The sequence below is a fragment of the Xenopus laevis genome, chromosome 1L (genome assembly GCF_017654675.1).
Source record: "Xenopus laevis strain J_2021 chromosome 1L, Xenopus_laevis_v10.1, whole genome shotgun sequence".
In the NCBI taxonomy this organism is placed as follows: Eukaryota; Metazoa; Chordata; class Amphibia; order Anura; family Pipidae; genus Xenopus; species Xenopus laevis.
In genome coordinates, this window is record NC_054371.1 from 42,865,605 (window position 1) to 42,883,413 (window position 17,809).

At 41.0% G+C, this 17,809-nt stretch overlaps 1 protein-coding gene across 4 annotated transcripts in view; it reads right to left on the minus strand.

Annotated features, from left to right (window-relative positions):
* LOC108698560 (rho GTPase-activating protein 7) overlaps nt 1-17,809 on the minus strand; it is a 119,216-nt gene that overhangs the window by 34,703 nt on the left and 66,704 nt on the right. For 3 of the 4 annotated variants that reach the window (XM_018230154.2, XM_041589028.1, XM_041589027.1), the window contains exon 1: nt 6,929-7,623. The exons of the other annotated variant lie outside the window; for it this stretch is intronic. In XM_018230154.2, coding sequence (XP_018085643.1) covers nt 6,929-6,965 — 37 coding nt within the window. In that variant the 5' untranslated portion in view covers nt 6,966-7,623. Of the gene's footprint in view, nt 1-6,928; nt 7,624-17,809 lie in introns of those variants that run through there. 4 annotated transcript variants of the gene reach the window in all.

The following is a 17,809-nucleotide window of genomic DNA, read 5'->3' on the forward strand; positions in this document are numbered from 1 at the left end:
GAACATCCGTCAAGTTGCTTACTCTCGTAGAGTCCATTGAAAATCTCTGACTTAACATTCTTCTATATACGTCAAGCCAGTGGTCAAACATAATAAACAGAAAGACAAGACAATCCCAACATCCTGCACCCCACACACCGTTATTTACACTTCAGCCATGCCCCCAGCCTGCTCATGTTTAAGAACAAGTCAGAAATGTTTGGAATGGTTAGCTACCAGCATTATTTAGGTGGAAATCCCAACACCCCCACCATACATACACACGCGCCTAGTTCATGGTGTGGCATTTGGCATTTTATGCTCGTTTCTTTTATGGTGAACGAAGGGCAGAAGGGAAAGGAAATCAAGTAAAGCATTTGGGTGACACAGTGCTAGCACATGAGCCACAGAAAAAGCTGGGTGCCACCTAGCATGCAAGATGGCTAATCCTGCACAGACCATTCTATAAAATACATCTGGAAAAGCTATGCAAATTCTGCAGATCTTGTGCTGGATGCACACTTTTGAGGACTAATGACTGCCCCCAAGGAGCTGCTAATGTAGGCGGTTCTCAACTGGCTTGAAATCTGTCAGGCGAGTGGAGAAAACATTTAATTGACCCAGAATGGTACAGACTTTGATCTCACATTTCACTGGGTACATACGGAATACAAAGATCACTTGTGTAATTCCCGTGTTTTGCATCAAATACAAAAGATGGGAACTGGGCCTATGCTGGGCTAAGTCAAAAAGGCAAATAGCCTACTTATTCAGCTACTGGGTTGAATGGGCAGGTCTTATCATGTTTAAGCAACATAATAAATGGAAATTAAGAAAAGATTGTGTCCAATATATTGAGCAAGAAAGCACTTCATATAAGGAAATGGAAATGAGGAAAAAGGAAATGAGGCAATCAGTTGGGCTCCTGAAGGCTCCAGACAATGCATGGCCCACCCAAACATGCAACGTATATGACAAAAGAAATACTAAACATAATTCAGATGCTTCCTCTTCCTACTGTTGAGCAGCAACATGAAATAAAACGACATTTGGTCTACGCACAGGCCATTGTGGAAAAAATATAGTTTTATCAAGCTGCTTTTTGAAGTATTATTCATCAAATGAAAGTATCCCAATGGAATTAGAATGTCTGCTCTTGGTAAGGGGTCAAGTACTCTACCATCCTTCAGTAAATCAATGTGACCATGTAATAGGCAGGCTGGGGTTTTAATCCTCCTTTGGGGAGTAAGAAAAAAAAAAAAAAGCTCAACTATTGAAATGTATTAAATTTTAAGCAGGGAAAGAATTAGACATCACTTGTAACACTTGGGCAGGCACACAAAGCAATGTCAGCTTGCTACCTGTAAATGCCAACCAAGAAGTGGCACTTGCTGGGAAGTTACAGCTTCCTCTCTCTGCCAATAGTCACACTATACTGATCAGCTGGCTGTCATACCCCATGCCGCAGCCAACTGCTTTCAGCCTAGCCGTAATTCTAGCAGTCACATACTAGGGGAATGGCTGCTATCCACCCTCCTTCAGACTGGAGCAGAAATCTTTACTATTTCAGTTTTGGAATATTGGCAGTTGGTCACTTTGGCTTCATCGGGACCTGGGATTTTCCAGAATATGGATCTTTCTGTAATTTGAATCTTTCTACCTTAAAGGGGAAGTTTACCTTTAAAGTAACTTTTATTATGTTATAGAACGACCAATTCGAAGCAACTTTTAAATTTTTTTTTTTATAGTTTTATAGTTATTTGTCTTTTTCTTCTGATTCTTTGCAGCGTTGCTGTCCCCTTCTAAAAAAACAAATGCTCTGTAAGGCTACAAATGTGTTGTTATTGTTACTTTGTATTACTGATCCTTCTATTCAGGCCTCTCCTATTCATATTCCAGTCTCTTATTCAAATCAATGCATGGTTGCTAGGGTGGGACCCCAGCAACCAGATTGCTTAAGATGCAAATTGAAGAGCTGCTGAATAAAAAGCTAAATAACTCAAATAATAAAAAATGAAAAAAAATTGCAAATTGTCTCAGAATACCACTCTCTAGATCATAGTCTACTAGAAAATCATGTAAACATTAAGTAAACCCAATAGGCTGATTTTGCTTCGAATAAGGATTCATTACATCTTAGTTTGGATCAAGTACAAGCTACTGTTTTATTATTACAGACAAAAGGGAAATAATGTTTAAAAATTTGGACTATTTGATTATAATGGAGTCTATGGGAGATGGCCTTTCCGTAATTTAGAGCTTTCTGGACAACAGGTTTCCAGATAACAGATCCAATACCTGTATTAGTACAGCAACAATGCTTGATGTTTCCTCTACGTATGTCGGCCTCCTTTTTTTTTCGTTCATTGTGCTTGAGGGTATTTAGGACATTTCTTAAGACCCCAAACACCTAACTAGCACTCCATCCTAACTAGCACTCTAAAGGCCTGCATAATTCAGCAATTGATTTTAACCTTCATGTGTCATCAGCCTTACATCAGTAGTTAGTTTAGGATACCTAATGTGGAGAGTCCCTAAGGGGGCACAAATGGGGGAGTTTTATTTAAGGCTTATGTACCATTCAGGTCCGGACTGAGAATTAAAATAGGCCCTGCCATTTCAGGTAAACAGAGGCCAATCAGCCCACATAGAGGTCCACACAGCCCCCACCAGCCCACTAAATACTGACTTTCTATGGGACCTTATAGCAACCCCTCTGGCATTTGCCAGAACCCACAGATTTCCAGTCCGGGCCTGGTACCATTTACAAAGTGGCACGGTCCGACATATCTGGGGAAAAAACTTAGACTTAAGTAAAAGTCAAAACTGTACATCTAGAACTATTTTTAGCTTTCTGTGTGTACAGAGGCATAGTCATTATTGACCCCTATTGTTTTCATGCCTTCCATTTGACAGCAAACAACACACCACTAAATGCTGCATTCAGGAATGCACTTGAATGGCCCCGTGTTCCTTCCACAAAAAGGAAAACGCAGATTTGGAAAATGCTCGGTTGTACTTCAGGTCAACGGCCGCAGAGCCATGGCTTGGATGGACCTCTTTAAAATCATTTACATGAACTGCTAATCAGGGATGCAGCATGTGGAATACATATGGTTTCCAGTTTGAAAGGGGTTGAGGTGTCAACTCTAGCTGAAGCCAATGATTGATAGAGGTAGTTGAAAGAGTTAGCAGAGAGAGGTACACTAGACTGCAGCCAGCTGAGGAGCACATAGCAAAGGAAGATGTTTCCTGGCCTGTCTGCTTCTCATTTTCCACCCATTTCTCATGCGTGAGACCTGCCATTGACTCCTTCACACGAGAAGCCAGGTGACATGAAAGCCACAGCCACCATCTGCTATAGGGAAGCTGACAGCGTAGCGGAACAAAGATGGTAAACTGAAGACATCACCTAACACTAATTAGCTATGCTGTGGGCCTGCAGAAACCTTTGGGCCAGATGGGCGCTAAATTACCTAACCTTCCGTGAGCTGCTGACAGATTTACACTCTGAAGTTGTTCTGCAATCTGCTCCGCTATTATTTTTCCTTTGGTTCAGCTCATTCACTCAGCAAGGATGTGACAAGCTCTACCTCCAACTCTGTTCCCTACTACGTGACTATAGGCTCCTGCACAGATGCATTCCATACCAATACCCTTTTTACTTTAAAGGGTGGCTCATCTTTAAGTGAACTTTTAGTATCTTATAGAAAGTCTAAGCAACTTTTCAATTGATCATTATTTTCTAGAGTTTTTTCAAATTATTTGCCTTCATCCTCTGACTCTTTCCAGTTTTCAAATAGGGACCCCCATCTAAAAAAAAAACAAATGTTCCGTGAGGCTTGTGAGACACGGGCAGATTCTGGGAGATTTAGTCGCGTGGCGACTAATTGCCACTTCTTCTGGGCCACAATCTCCCCAAACTGCCTTTGCGTGTCTTCCCGTCCGCTATAATGAAAAGTCCCCGGCGCTAAAGCACACGAGGTGCTTCCTTTTTCTGAAGTCAGGAGGAAAACTTCAGAAATCGAAGCACAGCATGTGCTTTAGCGCAGGGGACTTTTCATTATAGCGGACGGGAAGACACGCAAAGGCAGTTCAGGGAGATTGTTGCCTAGAAGAAGAGGTGATTAGTCGCCAGGCGACTAAATCTCCCCGAATCTGCCCGTGTGTCACAAGCCTAAGGCTACATATTTATTGTTATTCCTAAATTTGATAATTGACCTTCCTATTCAGGTACTCTCCTATTCATATTGCACGCATATTCAAAATAATTTGGACCCTAGCAACCAGACTGCTGAAACTACAAACTGGAGAGCTTCTGAATAAAAATCTAAATAACACAAAAACCACAAATAATAAAAAATGAAAACCAATTACAAGTTGTCTCAATATCAGTCTCTACATCATACTAAAAGATAGCTCAACCCCTTTAACCGTGCTGCAAAGCTGCCACCTGCCTGCTGCAAGGCATATTCTATTTTTGGGCGCTCAAGGACAATAAATAGATGGTTGAAGATAAGAAAAAGAACAGTCTCTTCTTACAAGGCCAAGGCTCTCCCTTCAAGGGCTTATTCCAAATAAATACAACGGTTTACAGTGTTAAACAGATTCCTAAGCAGCCGCAGGACAGCACTGATATGAAATGACTGGAGAATAAATAAATGTAGGTATGGGATCTGTAATCCAGAATGCTTGGTACCTGGGGGTTTCCGGATAATGGATCTTTTTGTAATTTGGAACTTCATATCTACTAGAAAATCATGTAAACATTAAATAAACTCAATAGGGATTAATTATATCTTAGTTTGGATCAAGTACAAGCTACAATTTTATTATTATTACAGAGAAAGGCAAAATCATTTTTGAAAAATTAGATTATTTGGATAAAATGGAGTCTATGGGAGACGGTCTTTCCGTAATTCGGAGCTTTCTGAATAGCGGGTTTCCAGATAACGGGTCCCATACCTGTACCATTTTTTGGCCCAGAGCAGTGATCCTCAACCACTGGTGAAAATGATGAGTGCAAAAATGCCCAAACGGCCCATAAAATGATTAGTGTCAAAATTGTCATTCTATATATGTGTATAAATATGTGCTCCCCCCCAACCCAGGCTCTTGCTTGACTCAACCAAGTGTTGTATAAAATATAAAACAGAGGGTCACTTGCATTGTACAACTCCTAACACAGGAACTTGAGTCAGAATTTCCCCCTTATTCCATTCCAATGCATTAGCACAAGCAAACAGTGCGCCTGCCTTGAATATTTTAGCACCAGCAGACCCATATGTTTGGCTTGGAGAGGGCAGTAAATAGGCACGGCAGTCGGACAACACAGGGGTGAGTTTGTTTTCTGTTTGTGCAAGATATATATGGGAATTTTACTGCCAGCAGGAGCTGTTGCTTTAAGGGAGGGATCAAAAGCCCCACTTGTGACATCATGGGCACCACAACACAGGAGGGGTCATTTTGCTTTCTTAAAAAGCCAGCAGACTAATTACAGAGAACTTCAAAAGGCAACATTTTCCGTGGCCACTGCCGTCAAATCCACTGCTGCCTTATAAATCACCTCCAACTCCCCATAAAACTGGATTTTATGCATTCTGAAATACTGTATAGAAACATTCCAAGATGCCTTGGAGAAGTCTGTAAAATAAAGAAATACTTTCCACAATTTCAGCCGTGGCAGGCACAAAACCGCTCCTCCTTGCCCCAAATAAACTCTTTGTGCAAATCTGTCACTAACATACCACCTGTAACTGGCACAGGTCCTTAACTCCCAGCAACGCAAAGCAATGTTACCAATTACACATATTTAGTGCTTTGTGCATCTAATATGATTAATCCCCCAAGTACTTTCAGTTAAGTAAGCAGCCTCCACATGGGTATTAGCAATGAATGAGACATCCCGGGCTGCACTGTTATACACAGCATAGGATTGCAATGAGTCAGGCAAAAGATTAGTGAGCAGGTAAGGGAGAGGTACAGTCTGAGAGACTTTGTAAAAGTACAGCCTGAGGGGGGGTAAATTGTACTGTACAAGATGTATGTGATGGGGGGGGGTATGCATGCAGAATAGAAGGCTGGAGAGAAGTAGATAAGAGCAATTCTGTTGTTGTGGGGAGCACAGAGCAAAACAGAAGGGGCATTAAAAACAAATAGGCGGTATACATGAAGCAGCTACAGCATTGGACTGGTTGAATTTTGTACAGTCTAGGATTGAGGGCTAAGTGGTACAAGGGGTATGAGCAGTACTGGCAGAATAGTACAGGCAGAATAGTACAGGCAGAATAGTACAGGCAGAATAGAACAGGCAGAATAGTACAGGCAGAATAGTACAGGCAGAATAGAACAGGCTAACATTGGGGGCTGTGATGTGGAACACTAGAAGAGTAAAGGACAGTAGGTAAGGCGAAGTATGGGCTACTATTGAGGGATAAGCTCTGTGGAACACTGGAAGGGGTGAGAGCATTGATGTTATTGGGGACACAGCAGACAGGGGGCTTCCCAGATCAGAACCCACATCAGGGATTTGCTGGGATCCCGGCGCTCAGAGCCAACAAGCAATTCCAGAGGCAGCGACTCTCCCAATAAAGTTATTGCTGCCGGCGGATATTCCACGTGCCGTATTCCCACGCCAGGGAGCCCAGTGCGAGGGGCAGTGATATGAGCCGAGGCTGATTTGGAGACAGTAGGGTGAGACAGTGGGGTAGCGCAGCAGCAGGGCAAGAAGCGCACGAGTAAAGGGCAAGAATCGCAGGAGTAAAGGGAAGAAGCGCAGCAGCAGGGCATTAAGCGCAGGAGTAAAGGGAAAGAAGCGCACGAGTAAAGGGCATTAAGCGCAGGAGTAAAGGGAAAGAAGCTCAGCAGCAGGGCATTAAGTGCAGGAGTAAAGGGAAGAAGCGCAGGAGTAAAGGGGAAGGAGTAAAGGGAAGAAGCGGTCGGTGCTTACGTGTGAGGATCATTGTGTCCAGCTTGTCGTTACACATATGCGAATCCAGAGCGGAGGCAAAACAAGGGAAATCAGTTCAGATGTCTCTCCCAGGAATGGATGGAGCCAATGATCCGCCTACACAAGGACCGACCATCGCCAGAGATCAGACTGTACAACCCCAGCTGAGTCCCAGGTAAGAATCCAGCGCTTATCACTCAGGTAATATCCAAGGAGTGTCCCCCGGGCAATAAGGTGCCATCATGCCGCGTCCTCCGCTCTCTTCCCTCCGCACTGAGCGCACAAATAACCTGCAGCTCCACATACAGTCCTTAGCCGACTGCAGCTCAGTGAGCGATTCAGTGCGATACAACTCCCAGCCGCCTCTCACTCCCCCAGCCCGAATAATAGATCCTTCCCTCTCCCACCGCCAGGCGTGCCCCCGACTCCCACTCCCTCCAGCTCTTCTCTGCGACCCTGGACGCCTCATAGCTGCTCTACAGCGACTCCTACAGGCTGACACATGAATAGTGGATTATACATTTCAGCGCCTGAGCGGCAGAGCCAGGGAGTAGATGAAGTTCTTCGCCAGTCATTATCTTCTTTTCAAGAGGATCTCCACCAAAAACAGACACCTGAAACATTGTAGCAGAATCCAGCAGCCCTGGAGTCACTGATTTCTGACACATTGTTTCAAGAGCCAGAACCAGAGAACAAAAGAGGGATGGGCAAACACTATCACATCTATGTAGCCGGTGGGGAGGCATTTTGGGGAGATTAGTCGCTCGCCTCTACTTCGGGTGACTAATCTCCTTGAACTGCCTTCTGCTGGCTAGAATGTGAATCGCTGGCGAGATGGCTCTTGGAGGGCTTCATTTATCGAAAGTCGCTCGAAGTTGCCTCACAAGGAAACTTTGGGTGACTTTAGAAAAAGAAGCGCTCCGAGTGCCATCCCGCCGGCAATTTACATTCTAGCCAGTGGGAAGGCAGAGGAGGCAGTTCAGGGAGATTAATCGTTGTAAGGGCTAGTCCACACGCAGAGATTCGGGGAGATTTTGTCGCCTGGCGACTAATCGCCTTGTCTTTTGAGCGAGTATCTCCCCGAACTGCCTCAGCTTTTTTCCCATTAGGCTACAATGAAAAGTCACCTGCGCTAATGCACACGCGGCGATGCGTTTTCAATAGTCGCCCAAAGTTGCCTCAGTGAAATTGAAAATAGCCGAAAGTGAAGTCCTGAAAAGACCCGAAGCCACGAAAATAGCCGAAATTTAAGTCCTGAAGCGACGAAAAGACCCAAAGTCACGAAAACAGCCGTAATTGAAGTCCTAAAGCGGCGAAAAGCCCCAAAGTCACGAAAGGAGGCGAAGTTGAAGTCCTGAGGCCATGAGTTAATTTCTACTGAACACCAATTTGTGGTTTTTTTTAATCCCCTGGCCACCAATGTATTATTTTAATATTCTATAGGCCCCTGCCACCAATGTTTTTATAAAAAATATTTTTTTTAACTTGTAAGGGGGGCCCTCGCTCCAATGTTGTTTTAAAAAATATTTTATTGGGGCCCCAATTTTTTTTTAACTTGTAAGGGGGCCCTGCAGTGGCTGAACTACCTGGGGAGCAGGGGGTGCGAGCGGGCCAGGGCTCGCATCCCCTCAGGGCCCCCCCGGCAGCCCGTGCACCACAGAAAATGTAGCCATACGGAGGGGGGCAGGGCCCGGCTGCGCGTCACGCACCAGGGCCCGCCCCCCCCCCTAAGTACGCTACTGGGGCCCTGGCGCCAATGTTTTTTTTAAAAAATATTCTGTGAGGCTCCATTTTTTTTAACTTGTAAGGGGGGGCTTGGCACCAATGTTTTTTTTAAAAAAAAAAATTTGGTACCCCAATTTTTTTAACTTGTAAGGGGGGCCTTGACACCAATGTTTTTATTTTTTATCTTATAAGGGGACCCTGACCATCAATAGCTTTTTATAACTTGTGTGTGTGGGGGTTACTTTTTTAGCGCTGATGTCTGTGTGGTCTTTTAACTGTGATGTGGAGTGGGCGGTATCCGAAAATATTGGTGTACGGGGCCCCGTGATTTTTAATGGCAGCCCTGTCTGTACTTGCCATGTACAAGTGAAACTTTTATTTGAGCGAGAGTGTTACCTTCATAGGAACATCTCTCATAGAGAGAGAGATTTAGTGATAATGAGAAACAAGGAAGGAGCTGCCATATGAATCAATCCCTGTTTATCTAAGCCCACTGTATCACTCACTGAAGCAGAAACACACAAATGGACAGTCATAAGCAATAAAACCTGGAATCCTTTGCTTTAGTCACTAATGTGCCTGAGGGTGGGAGTCAGGGACCTGATGTGATCAGATTTTCTTAGAGGTGTTTGGCCACGTTAACAAGGAGTCAGCAAGTATTTATCCACTGAGTGCTAATAACCCTGTATGAATGGGTGTTACACAGCCACTGGTCAGAACATGTATTTGCACTGTTGTTGGTTTAAACATGACATTAGTTCCATGAGAAAATAACCCAGCTTGGTCACTATAAATGAACCTTTAATGACGTAGAAAATGAAATTCTGAGACAATTTGCAATTGGTTTTCATTTATTATTATATATAATTTTTGAGTTATTTGGCTTTTTATTCAGCAGCTCTGCTGTTTGCCGTTTCTGGTTGCTAGGGTCCAAATTACCCTAGCAACCATGATCTGATTTGACCAGGATAGGAAATATGAAGTTGAGAGGGACTGAATAAAAAGGCAAATAATAACAATACATTTGTAGCTGGAAAGAATCATAAGAAGAAAGCATATAATTCAAAAACTATAAAAAAGAAAAAATGAAGGCCAATTGAAAAGTTGCACGTTCAATCTAAGCTGCTGGCATTCCCAGCCTTTCACCACTGGTACAACATAAATTCCACAGTGTACTTCTCCTTTAAACAATGCAATGTTATCAAATATCCCACTGAGGGAAAAGATCAAATTTGAATTTCTGCTGTGAAGGCTCCTCCCTCTCCTTGTCGTCCAATCAATTTTCATTCTGTACTTGTGCATCATAAGTGATCTGAAAAGTGAAAAGGGCTGACAAGCCTTTATGATGCAAAGTAGTCTGGCAGTCAGGATACTCTTGCTTTGTTTGGGGGTTTTCAACATTTACAGGAAGGTCTTATTAGAAATTAGCATTTACCACTCCTAAAGGGGAATGTAATTAAAATTCGCAAGCTTTTTTTTAAAATGGCGTTTTTGCTCATGTTTAGCACTGCTCACATTGTAAAATCAGTCGCTGGCGAATATTACATTATCATTAATCAAAGGTGTAGCATTAACACCTGCTCTGGAGTTTCGTTAATAATTTGTCGCAAAAAAAAAATTATTTGCGCTTGCGAAATTTAATTACATACACTGTGAATATTCACAAAAGGAATTTTTTTTATTAAACTTTACGATGACATTGTTGAGGTCTTTAATCAGTCAATATGGACGCAAAAATGGTCGCTGACGTATGCAATTGTCACAGGTTTTTTGCTCTAACGAAACATTTTACATTCCACCCCCAGTGAACAATACACGTTTTCTACCAATGGCCGTGCCTGCATTAGCTATATGTTTTTCGCATGTAGTTCTCAAAGTCGACATTTTAAAATCCTAGTAATTTCAGGTCTGGTTTTAGGGTGGAGCAGAGAGGGCATTTAGCATTGGCCCCAAGAATCAATGGGGCCCCTAGACAAAAACGTACAAAAAAAGTACAAAGGTCATATTATATAATAGCTATTTTCAGTATATGCATCAGGAATCGTTCTTAATAAGATCCAATTACTAGCATCCCACGACAGTCTTCAATTAGTATGACGTAGAGAGTGATATTCTGAGACAATTTGCTATTGGTCTTCATTTATTATTATTTGTGGTTTATTTAGCTTTTTATTCAGCAGCTATCCAGTTTGCATTTTCAGCAATCTGGTTGCTAGGATCCAAATTACCCAAGTAACCATGCATTGATTTGAATAAGAAATTGAAATATGATCAGGAGAAGGTCTGACTGACGCCCATTTGAAAGCTGGAAAGAGTCAGAAGAAGAAGGCAAATAATTAAAAAAATTAAAAAATGAAGGCCAATTGAAAAGTTACTTAGAATTAGCCATTCTATAGCATACTAAAAGTTCCCATAAAGGTGAACCACCCCTTTAAGCCATATTGCCCGGATATGTGACTCATTGTTGGTATGATTGGTTGAATTCTCTGCTATTGAGCCCCTCCGCTTAACATAACCTTCAAATTTCTCCCTAGTAACAACTGCCTGCCCATGGCATTGAGAATAGTAACATAAGAAAGCCGGTGCATTGTGCAGCTTGGGTCTGTTTTCCTTTTAGCACAAGGACAACTGGCTTGAAACATGTATGGAGAAAAATGTGTGAACCATACGTTACACTGGGAATAATGTGAGAAGGAAGGGCCGCACAAAAGGAAGGCAGACGACGTTGCACTTCCTGCTCATCCCTATATACAGTAGAGAAAGAATGCCGGCTATGTGGACATTATCAGTGTGAGGCAAGGCTTTTGTCATGCAAAGGGATCACTTTGCATCAGTGTTGTTATAAAGGCTGAGACTGATTATGAAAGCAACACCTTCATCTCTTCAAGGCAGTTGTTGTTACTCAAGGGTGTCCTTGCGTCTGTGCGTCCTGTACTTTGCACCTTGTTTAAAATTCATCGAGGCTGGCTGAAGCAGCTTAGGCCTCTTACATGCCGGCTTTTTAAATTATGTTTACGCATGGAATACACAAAAGCAGCCATATGGAAATGCAATTAAAAATGCCAGTGTAGAGCCTTAAGGGCAGAGACACACACTGCGATTCGGGAGATTGGTCACCGGCTGGATGACACTCAGAGCACTTCATTTCCCGAAGTCGCCCAAAGTTGCCTCAAGAGGAAACCTCGGGCAACTTCGGAAAATTAAGCGGTCCGAATGCCAACCCACCGGTGATTTGCATTCTAGTCGGCGGGAAAGCAGGGGAGGTTTTGTCGGCGGACGACTAATCTCCACGAATCGCAGCGTGTGTCTTTGCCCTAAGGGTGTTGTTGAATTAACTTTTAGTATGATGGAGACAGTGATTTCTTGAGACACTTTGCAATTGGTTGTCATTTTTTATTATTTAAGGTTTTTTGAGTTTTGAGTTACTTAGCTTTTTATTCAGCAGCTCTTCAATTTGCATTTTAAGCAATCTGGTAGCTAGGGTCCAAATTACCCCAGCAACCATGCATTAATTTGAATAAGAGACTATAATTTGAATGGGAGATTCCTGAATAGAAAGATGAAAAATAGAAATTAGAAATAACAACACATTTGTAACCTGACAGAGCATTTGCTTTTTAGATGAGGTCAGTAATGCCCATTTGAAAGCTGGAAAGAGTCAGAAGAAAAAGGAAAATAATTATAAAACTATAAAAAACCAATTGAAAAGTTGTTTAGAATTGGCCATTCTATAACTTACTAAAAGTTAACTTAAAGGTGAAGCACCCTTTAACTGGCACTAAATGCAAGCTGCACATATAGGCATAAGCACCTTTATAAATATAAACAAGTTTGAGTCCAATTGTTCATTTTGCATTAGCGTTCATAAATGAGCCCTCATATAAATAAGTAGTGTTCTCCTACATTCTTAACATTATAAACATGCCATATAGGATCAATTGTTTCATTGCTCAAATATCTCCGATGGGCCTGTGTGAGATCAGATCTATAAGGCATTTGTATATTTGACTTTGTACATTATGGTAAACCATATCGTTTTCCAAACAAATTGAGCTTAATGATTTACACCCACAAACAAGGGATGACCTTCCCAGTCAGCCCCCGGGCACAGATAAATGGAATTAGAGGGAACGCGGTGATTCAGCTCGGCTGTCATGTGCAGAATTTAGCTGCCCTCTCACCAGAACAAAACAAAATGTGCTGTATTCTCTTGGTGACCTTTAAATTAATTCCAGGGCCTTTAAATTTGGAGGACAAGCTCTCACTTATTTCTTCTACACGACAAGCTCTCACTTATTTCTTCTACAGAGGACAGGGCAAAAAGGGCATTTGCCCAGGGCTATAACCTCAAAAAGGAACATCCAATGGACAGTGTGCCTGGTAAAGGGACAAATAACACATTATTACACTAAATAATAATTTTTGGATATTTATAGTCGGAGACCTTTCTGCCCCATTATCCTCTACACTGTCCTCGGTGATCCCATGCACGGTATTGATATTCTGTACTGACCTCTGTAGTCTGTAGTGTACATATGTTACTTCATAGGATGCTGGGGCACCAGAAGAGTATGGCTGTGCCGTGCTGAGCAAAAAGTACCTTGGGTGGGTCTGCCGTTAGAAAATAGAATTATGAACAACTTGGTACCCTCAGTAATTCTGCCTTCCGATTTCCTTTAAAAGTCAACTTATTCTCAAAATTTAAGGAGGTCCTACAGATATGTCAACTAACAACTCATCAGGAGTCACCCTATTTTGACCCTCACCAGGCATCCGTAGGATTAGCCCAGACTCCTGTCCTTCATAATTTGCACTTCTAACCCCTCAAATTGCAATGAATATGCAGTAGCAAACTACTTGTATTATAAATCTCAATGAAAGAGGTAACAAGGCTGAAATCCTTCGTGTGCCTTCAAAAGTTCTTTTAGCAGCAGTTCTATATTCTCCCCTTCCCATACTACTGAGCCTGACATATTGCCCAAGCTCCATATTCAAGTGGGTAGTATCTTGCTGAGATCTGTCTGAATTAAGTGGGAGAAGGGGAGAGACTGGGGGGCTGAGGCCTGGTAAGAAGCACAATTGAGAAGGACATTTGACTGCAGACAGAGAGGTATGAACAGGCTGGGCCCCTTAAGCTTCCAGACCCTCTCTATGCTTCACCCCTTGCTGTCCTGGTGGATACACTATTGTACTGGATGAAATAACCACAGCACTATGGCATCCCTGGTCTATAGCATAAGCCTATTAGTGTGTTATATTATTAACCACAAGTGTTTCCCCTTTGTAAGACTTTGTTTATAGAGGTCTATTCAAGGAGTATTCTTATTCTTCACGTTTTTATATCACAGATGAATAATGTGATATTTTATTTACAAAGCTCCCACATGTTCCAAGTGTTACTTATAGAGGCTGCCAGGAAGCACTACTTTATATTAGTGGACTGGAAGGCAGAATCTTTAGGGATTTTTCTATTTCTTTCTATTTTGTATTTTCAAGGGAAATCCCTGCCTCCATATAAGATATAACTAAGCAAAATCAAATAAATAAATCAGCTCTGTAGCCTTTCCCCAGTCTTTTTCCAGTTATCCATCATACTGCATTTAGAATTTCCGAGACAGTGGATCCCAAGCCTGTTTTCCTGCAATCTATTTTGGTGCCAGAAGAACAGGGAAATGAAATGACTTAATAGGGAATTTTACCTCCAACTTATTTTTCTTTACTGTACTTTTTTTCTATAATATATGGTATTTTTGATTACATTTCATTTACAGTAGTATGAATAGATTTGAATGGCGGACAGGAGGATGAATTTGTAAAGCCCTATATAGCATAATAACAATACAACTTACAGTAAAAAATACATATATGTACAGGTATGGGACCTGTTATCCAGAATGCTCGGGACCTGGGGTTTTCCGGATAACTGATCTTTCCGTAATTTGGGTCTTCATGCCTTGTCTACTAGAAATTCATTTAAACATTAAATAAACCCAATATGCTGGTTTTGCTTCCAATAAGGATTAATTATATCTTAGTTGTACAAGCTACTGTTTTATTAATACAGAGAAAAAGGAAATCATTTTTAAAAAATTTGGATTATTTGGATAAATTGGAGTCTATGGGAGACAGCCATTCCGTAATTCGGAGCTTTCTGGATATCGGGTTTCCGGATAAGGGATCCTATTCCTGTACAGTAAAAAAAAAAAAAAATATATATATATATGGGGCTACTCAAAAATGCCATGGTCTTTTTTAATCTTGCAGATATGGTAAATGGTTCTTCCCCAGATGAGGATAATTGGGCCACCCACATTTAACAAGATGACATAATATTGCTTGATCTACAGTATGCTCAATCATGATCTCAAAGTCTTAAAATCTCAGTGTCCCACTTGAATACCAAAGCCTCATAACATTTTGAATTTTGATCACATGCAATATCTTTCAGGCAAGAGAAATGAAAATAAATATTTACACCCGACCAACAGTTTCAAATGCCAGCTTGACAAGTAAATGAAAAATGCCATCTATTATAGAAAAAAACCCAGAATGTAATTAAATTGGTCAGACAGATTATGGTCTTCAGTGGATTAGCTGCCCTGTCTCCACTAAATCTTGAATAAACACAATATAGTTAACTGTAAAGGTCATGCAAACCTGAAAGATCAAAAGCTGGTATTGGGAGATAATCTATTAAGCAAATATGGATTGTATTTTCGTAACCCAGGTTTAAGTCTCAGGGGTGCTTTTGAGAATCAGGACATGCTTTCTAGAGGCGACTTTACCTCACATGACTTTCTTTTAATCCATGGTTTATAATGAAAACATCTGATTTAGTGCATATGGAAAATATTAGTATTAATGTTGGGTTCCCTCACTTCATTTTGACTTTTAGTTCATGGATATAGATGGGGCTCAGAAGCCTTAAGATAAAGGTGTTAAAGGTAAGCACAGAACTGTCTCAGTAAGAAGCTTAGTAAGGTCTTAGTGATCACAATCCCTTTAGCAGATTCAGAGTTTACCTTTGTAATCAAAAAAAAAAAAAATAGGGACAATTGAGCCTGAACATGCACAAGATAATGTTGGAAAGCAGGGAGGTGATTTCTTCTTTTGTATTGGTTATTGGTTGTTTTTGTATGTTTCTTGTTTAATGTATATTCCCATGCAGAATATGTTAGCATTTGTTAATAATAATACATTAGTCATCTGCTCTGAACCCAATTGAGCTGCATTTCACTTGTTGAAGACTAAACTTCGGACAGAAAGGCCCACAAACAAACAGCAACTGAAAGCCGCTGCAGTAAAGACCTGGCAGAGCATTAAAAAGGAGGAAACCCAGAATCTGGTGATGTCCATGAGTCCAAGACTTCAGGCTGTCATTGCCAGCAAAGGGTTTTCAACCAAGTATTAGACATGAACATTTTATTTTCAGTTTTTTGAATTGTCCAATTACTTTTGAGCCCCTGAAATGAAGTGATTGTATTAAAAAAAGCTTTAGTTCCTCACATTTTTATGTGCATCTGCATCTGAGTTGTTTCATTTAAAATTCATTGTGGTAATATACAGAACCAAAATTAGAAAGAAAAAGTTGTCTGTCCAAATATTTATGGACCTAACTGTATAAGGTGTAGACACACCAATTTTGTCTTTAGTGTAACAAACTTTAAGACACATCGGGGCAGATTTATTAAGATTCAAGTATTTTTTCCCACAAAAATTTGAGTATTCCAGTTGTAAAACTCACATTTTAACAGCCTGCTTGATGTTCGAGTTTTCTTCTAAGGGTTTTGGGCGAGAACTTGAATCGAGAACACGATTAGATTGATTCGAGTTTTTTTTCGCGGAAAACTCAATCAATTCGAGTTTTCAGGTTGCGGGACTTGAACTCGCAGAATCTGGTTTTTGCCATTCTAATTTTTTTCTTAACTGAAATACCATTCGAGTTTCGAGGTCATTTGAGTTCATTCCAGGTAAAGAAAAACTTTTAACCTTTGATAAATCAGTCCCATAGTTACCTAATTGCTGATCATAATTGTAAGTTTGGGGGTGACAATGATCCCATAGGAAACTTTGCTTTAAACCTCTAGTTAAGTCACTGTAGGGGGCTCACACTGAGCTATCCAGCATCCTCTTATCTTCTCTAGGTCGTGCCCTCAAGGTTTTATAATCCCTTATATTCTTATTAAAAGAGTGAAAAATACAAAACCTGATTTTTTAAAAATGAGTCAATAAATTAACAATTATTTAAAATCTTTCTACAATTTTGGCATTATAAGAGCTTTGCATGAATCTATGATGGTAACTGTTCATTGGTTGAAATGGATTCCAGAGAGACTACTAAAAAAAATATCTCAGAATAAAAATAAAAGCTTTATCTCAATGTCATGCCCCCAGCCAGAGACAGGTAACCCAGGGGCAGATGGGGAGGGCACGAGTACTAAGGACTCAGTTGAGTTCCTTAGAGATGTACAATGTAAGTATATATGAGAGGCTACAAACATGCAGGGAAAAATGCTTGCCTATGTGCTTGAGTGATCTATTGGGTTTATTTATTTATTCATATCCTGCTGATATCAGAGATGAGGCTATAATGATTGCCTCCACCCCTGCTCACCCCCAGTTGAAGAAATCAATGCTTAGCCCCTAACTGGAGCTACCTACATCATATAGGGTGATCTGGCTTTAATTAACTCATGTGTTGAAGGGAAAATATACCCTCCTTTTTGACATGAGCTAATTCAGTTGAGAATATGTAAGAAAATGTGCATAACACTGAACTTCCAGAATGTTTTTTTAATTTTACACAGATCGTCCATAGATTGATAGAAATAATAATAGTCTGTATATGCTTGCTGGGACCACTCCCCTCCTCCCCCCCAGCTTGTTCCATTGTGAAGTGATGGATTCTGGGACTTGAAGTCCCTCTGCTTTACAGAGAATCTGTGCACCAACCACTATATGAAGCAGTAGGACTCTAAGTCCCAGAATCCATCACTTTACAGTGGAATAGGATGAAGGTTGAGTTGCATTACACTGTAAGCCTAAGGGAGGTTGGGACATTATTCTTACACGCAACATGGTCTCCTTTTCTGTAGAAAAATGTATATCTGTTTGAAACAAATATACGGTACATTTTTATTTATTTTTATAAGTTTA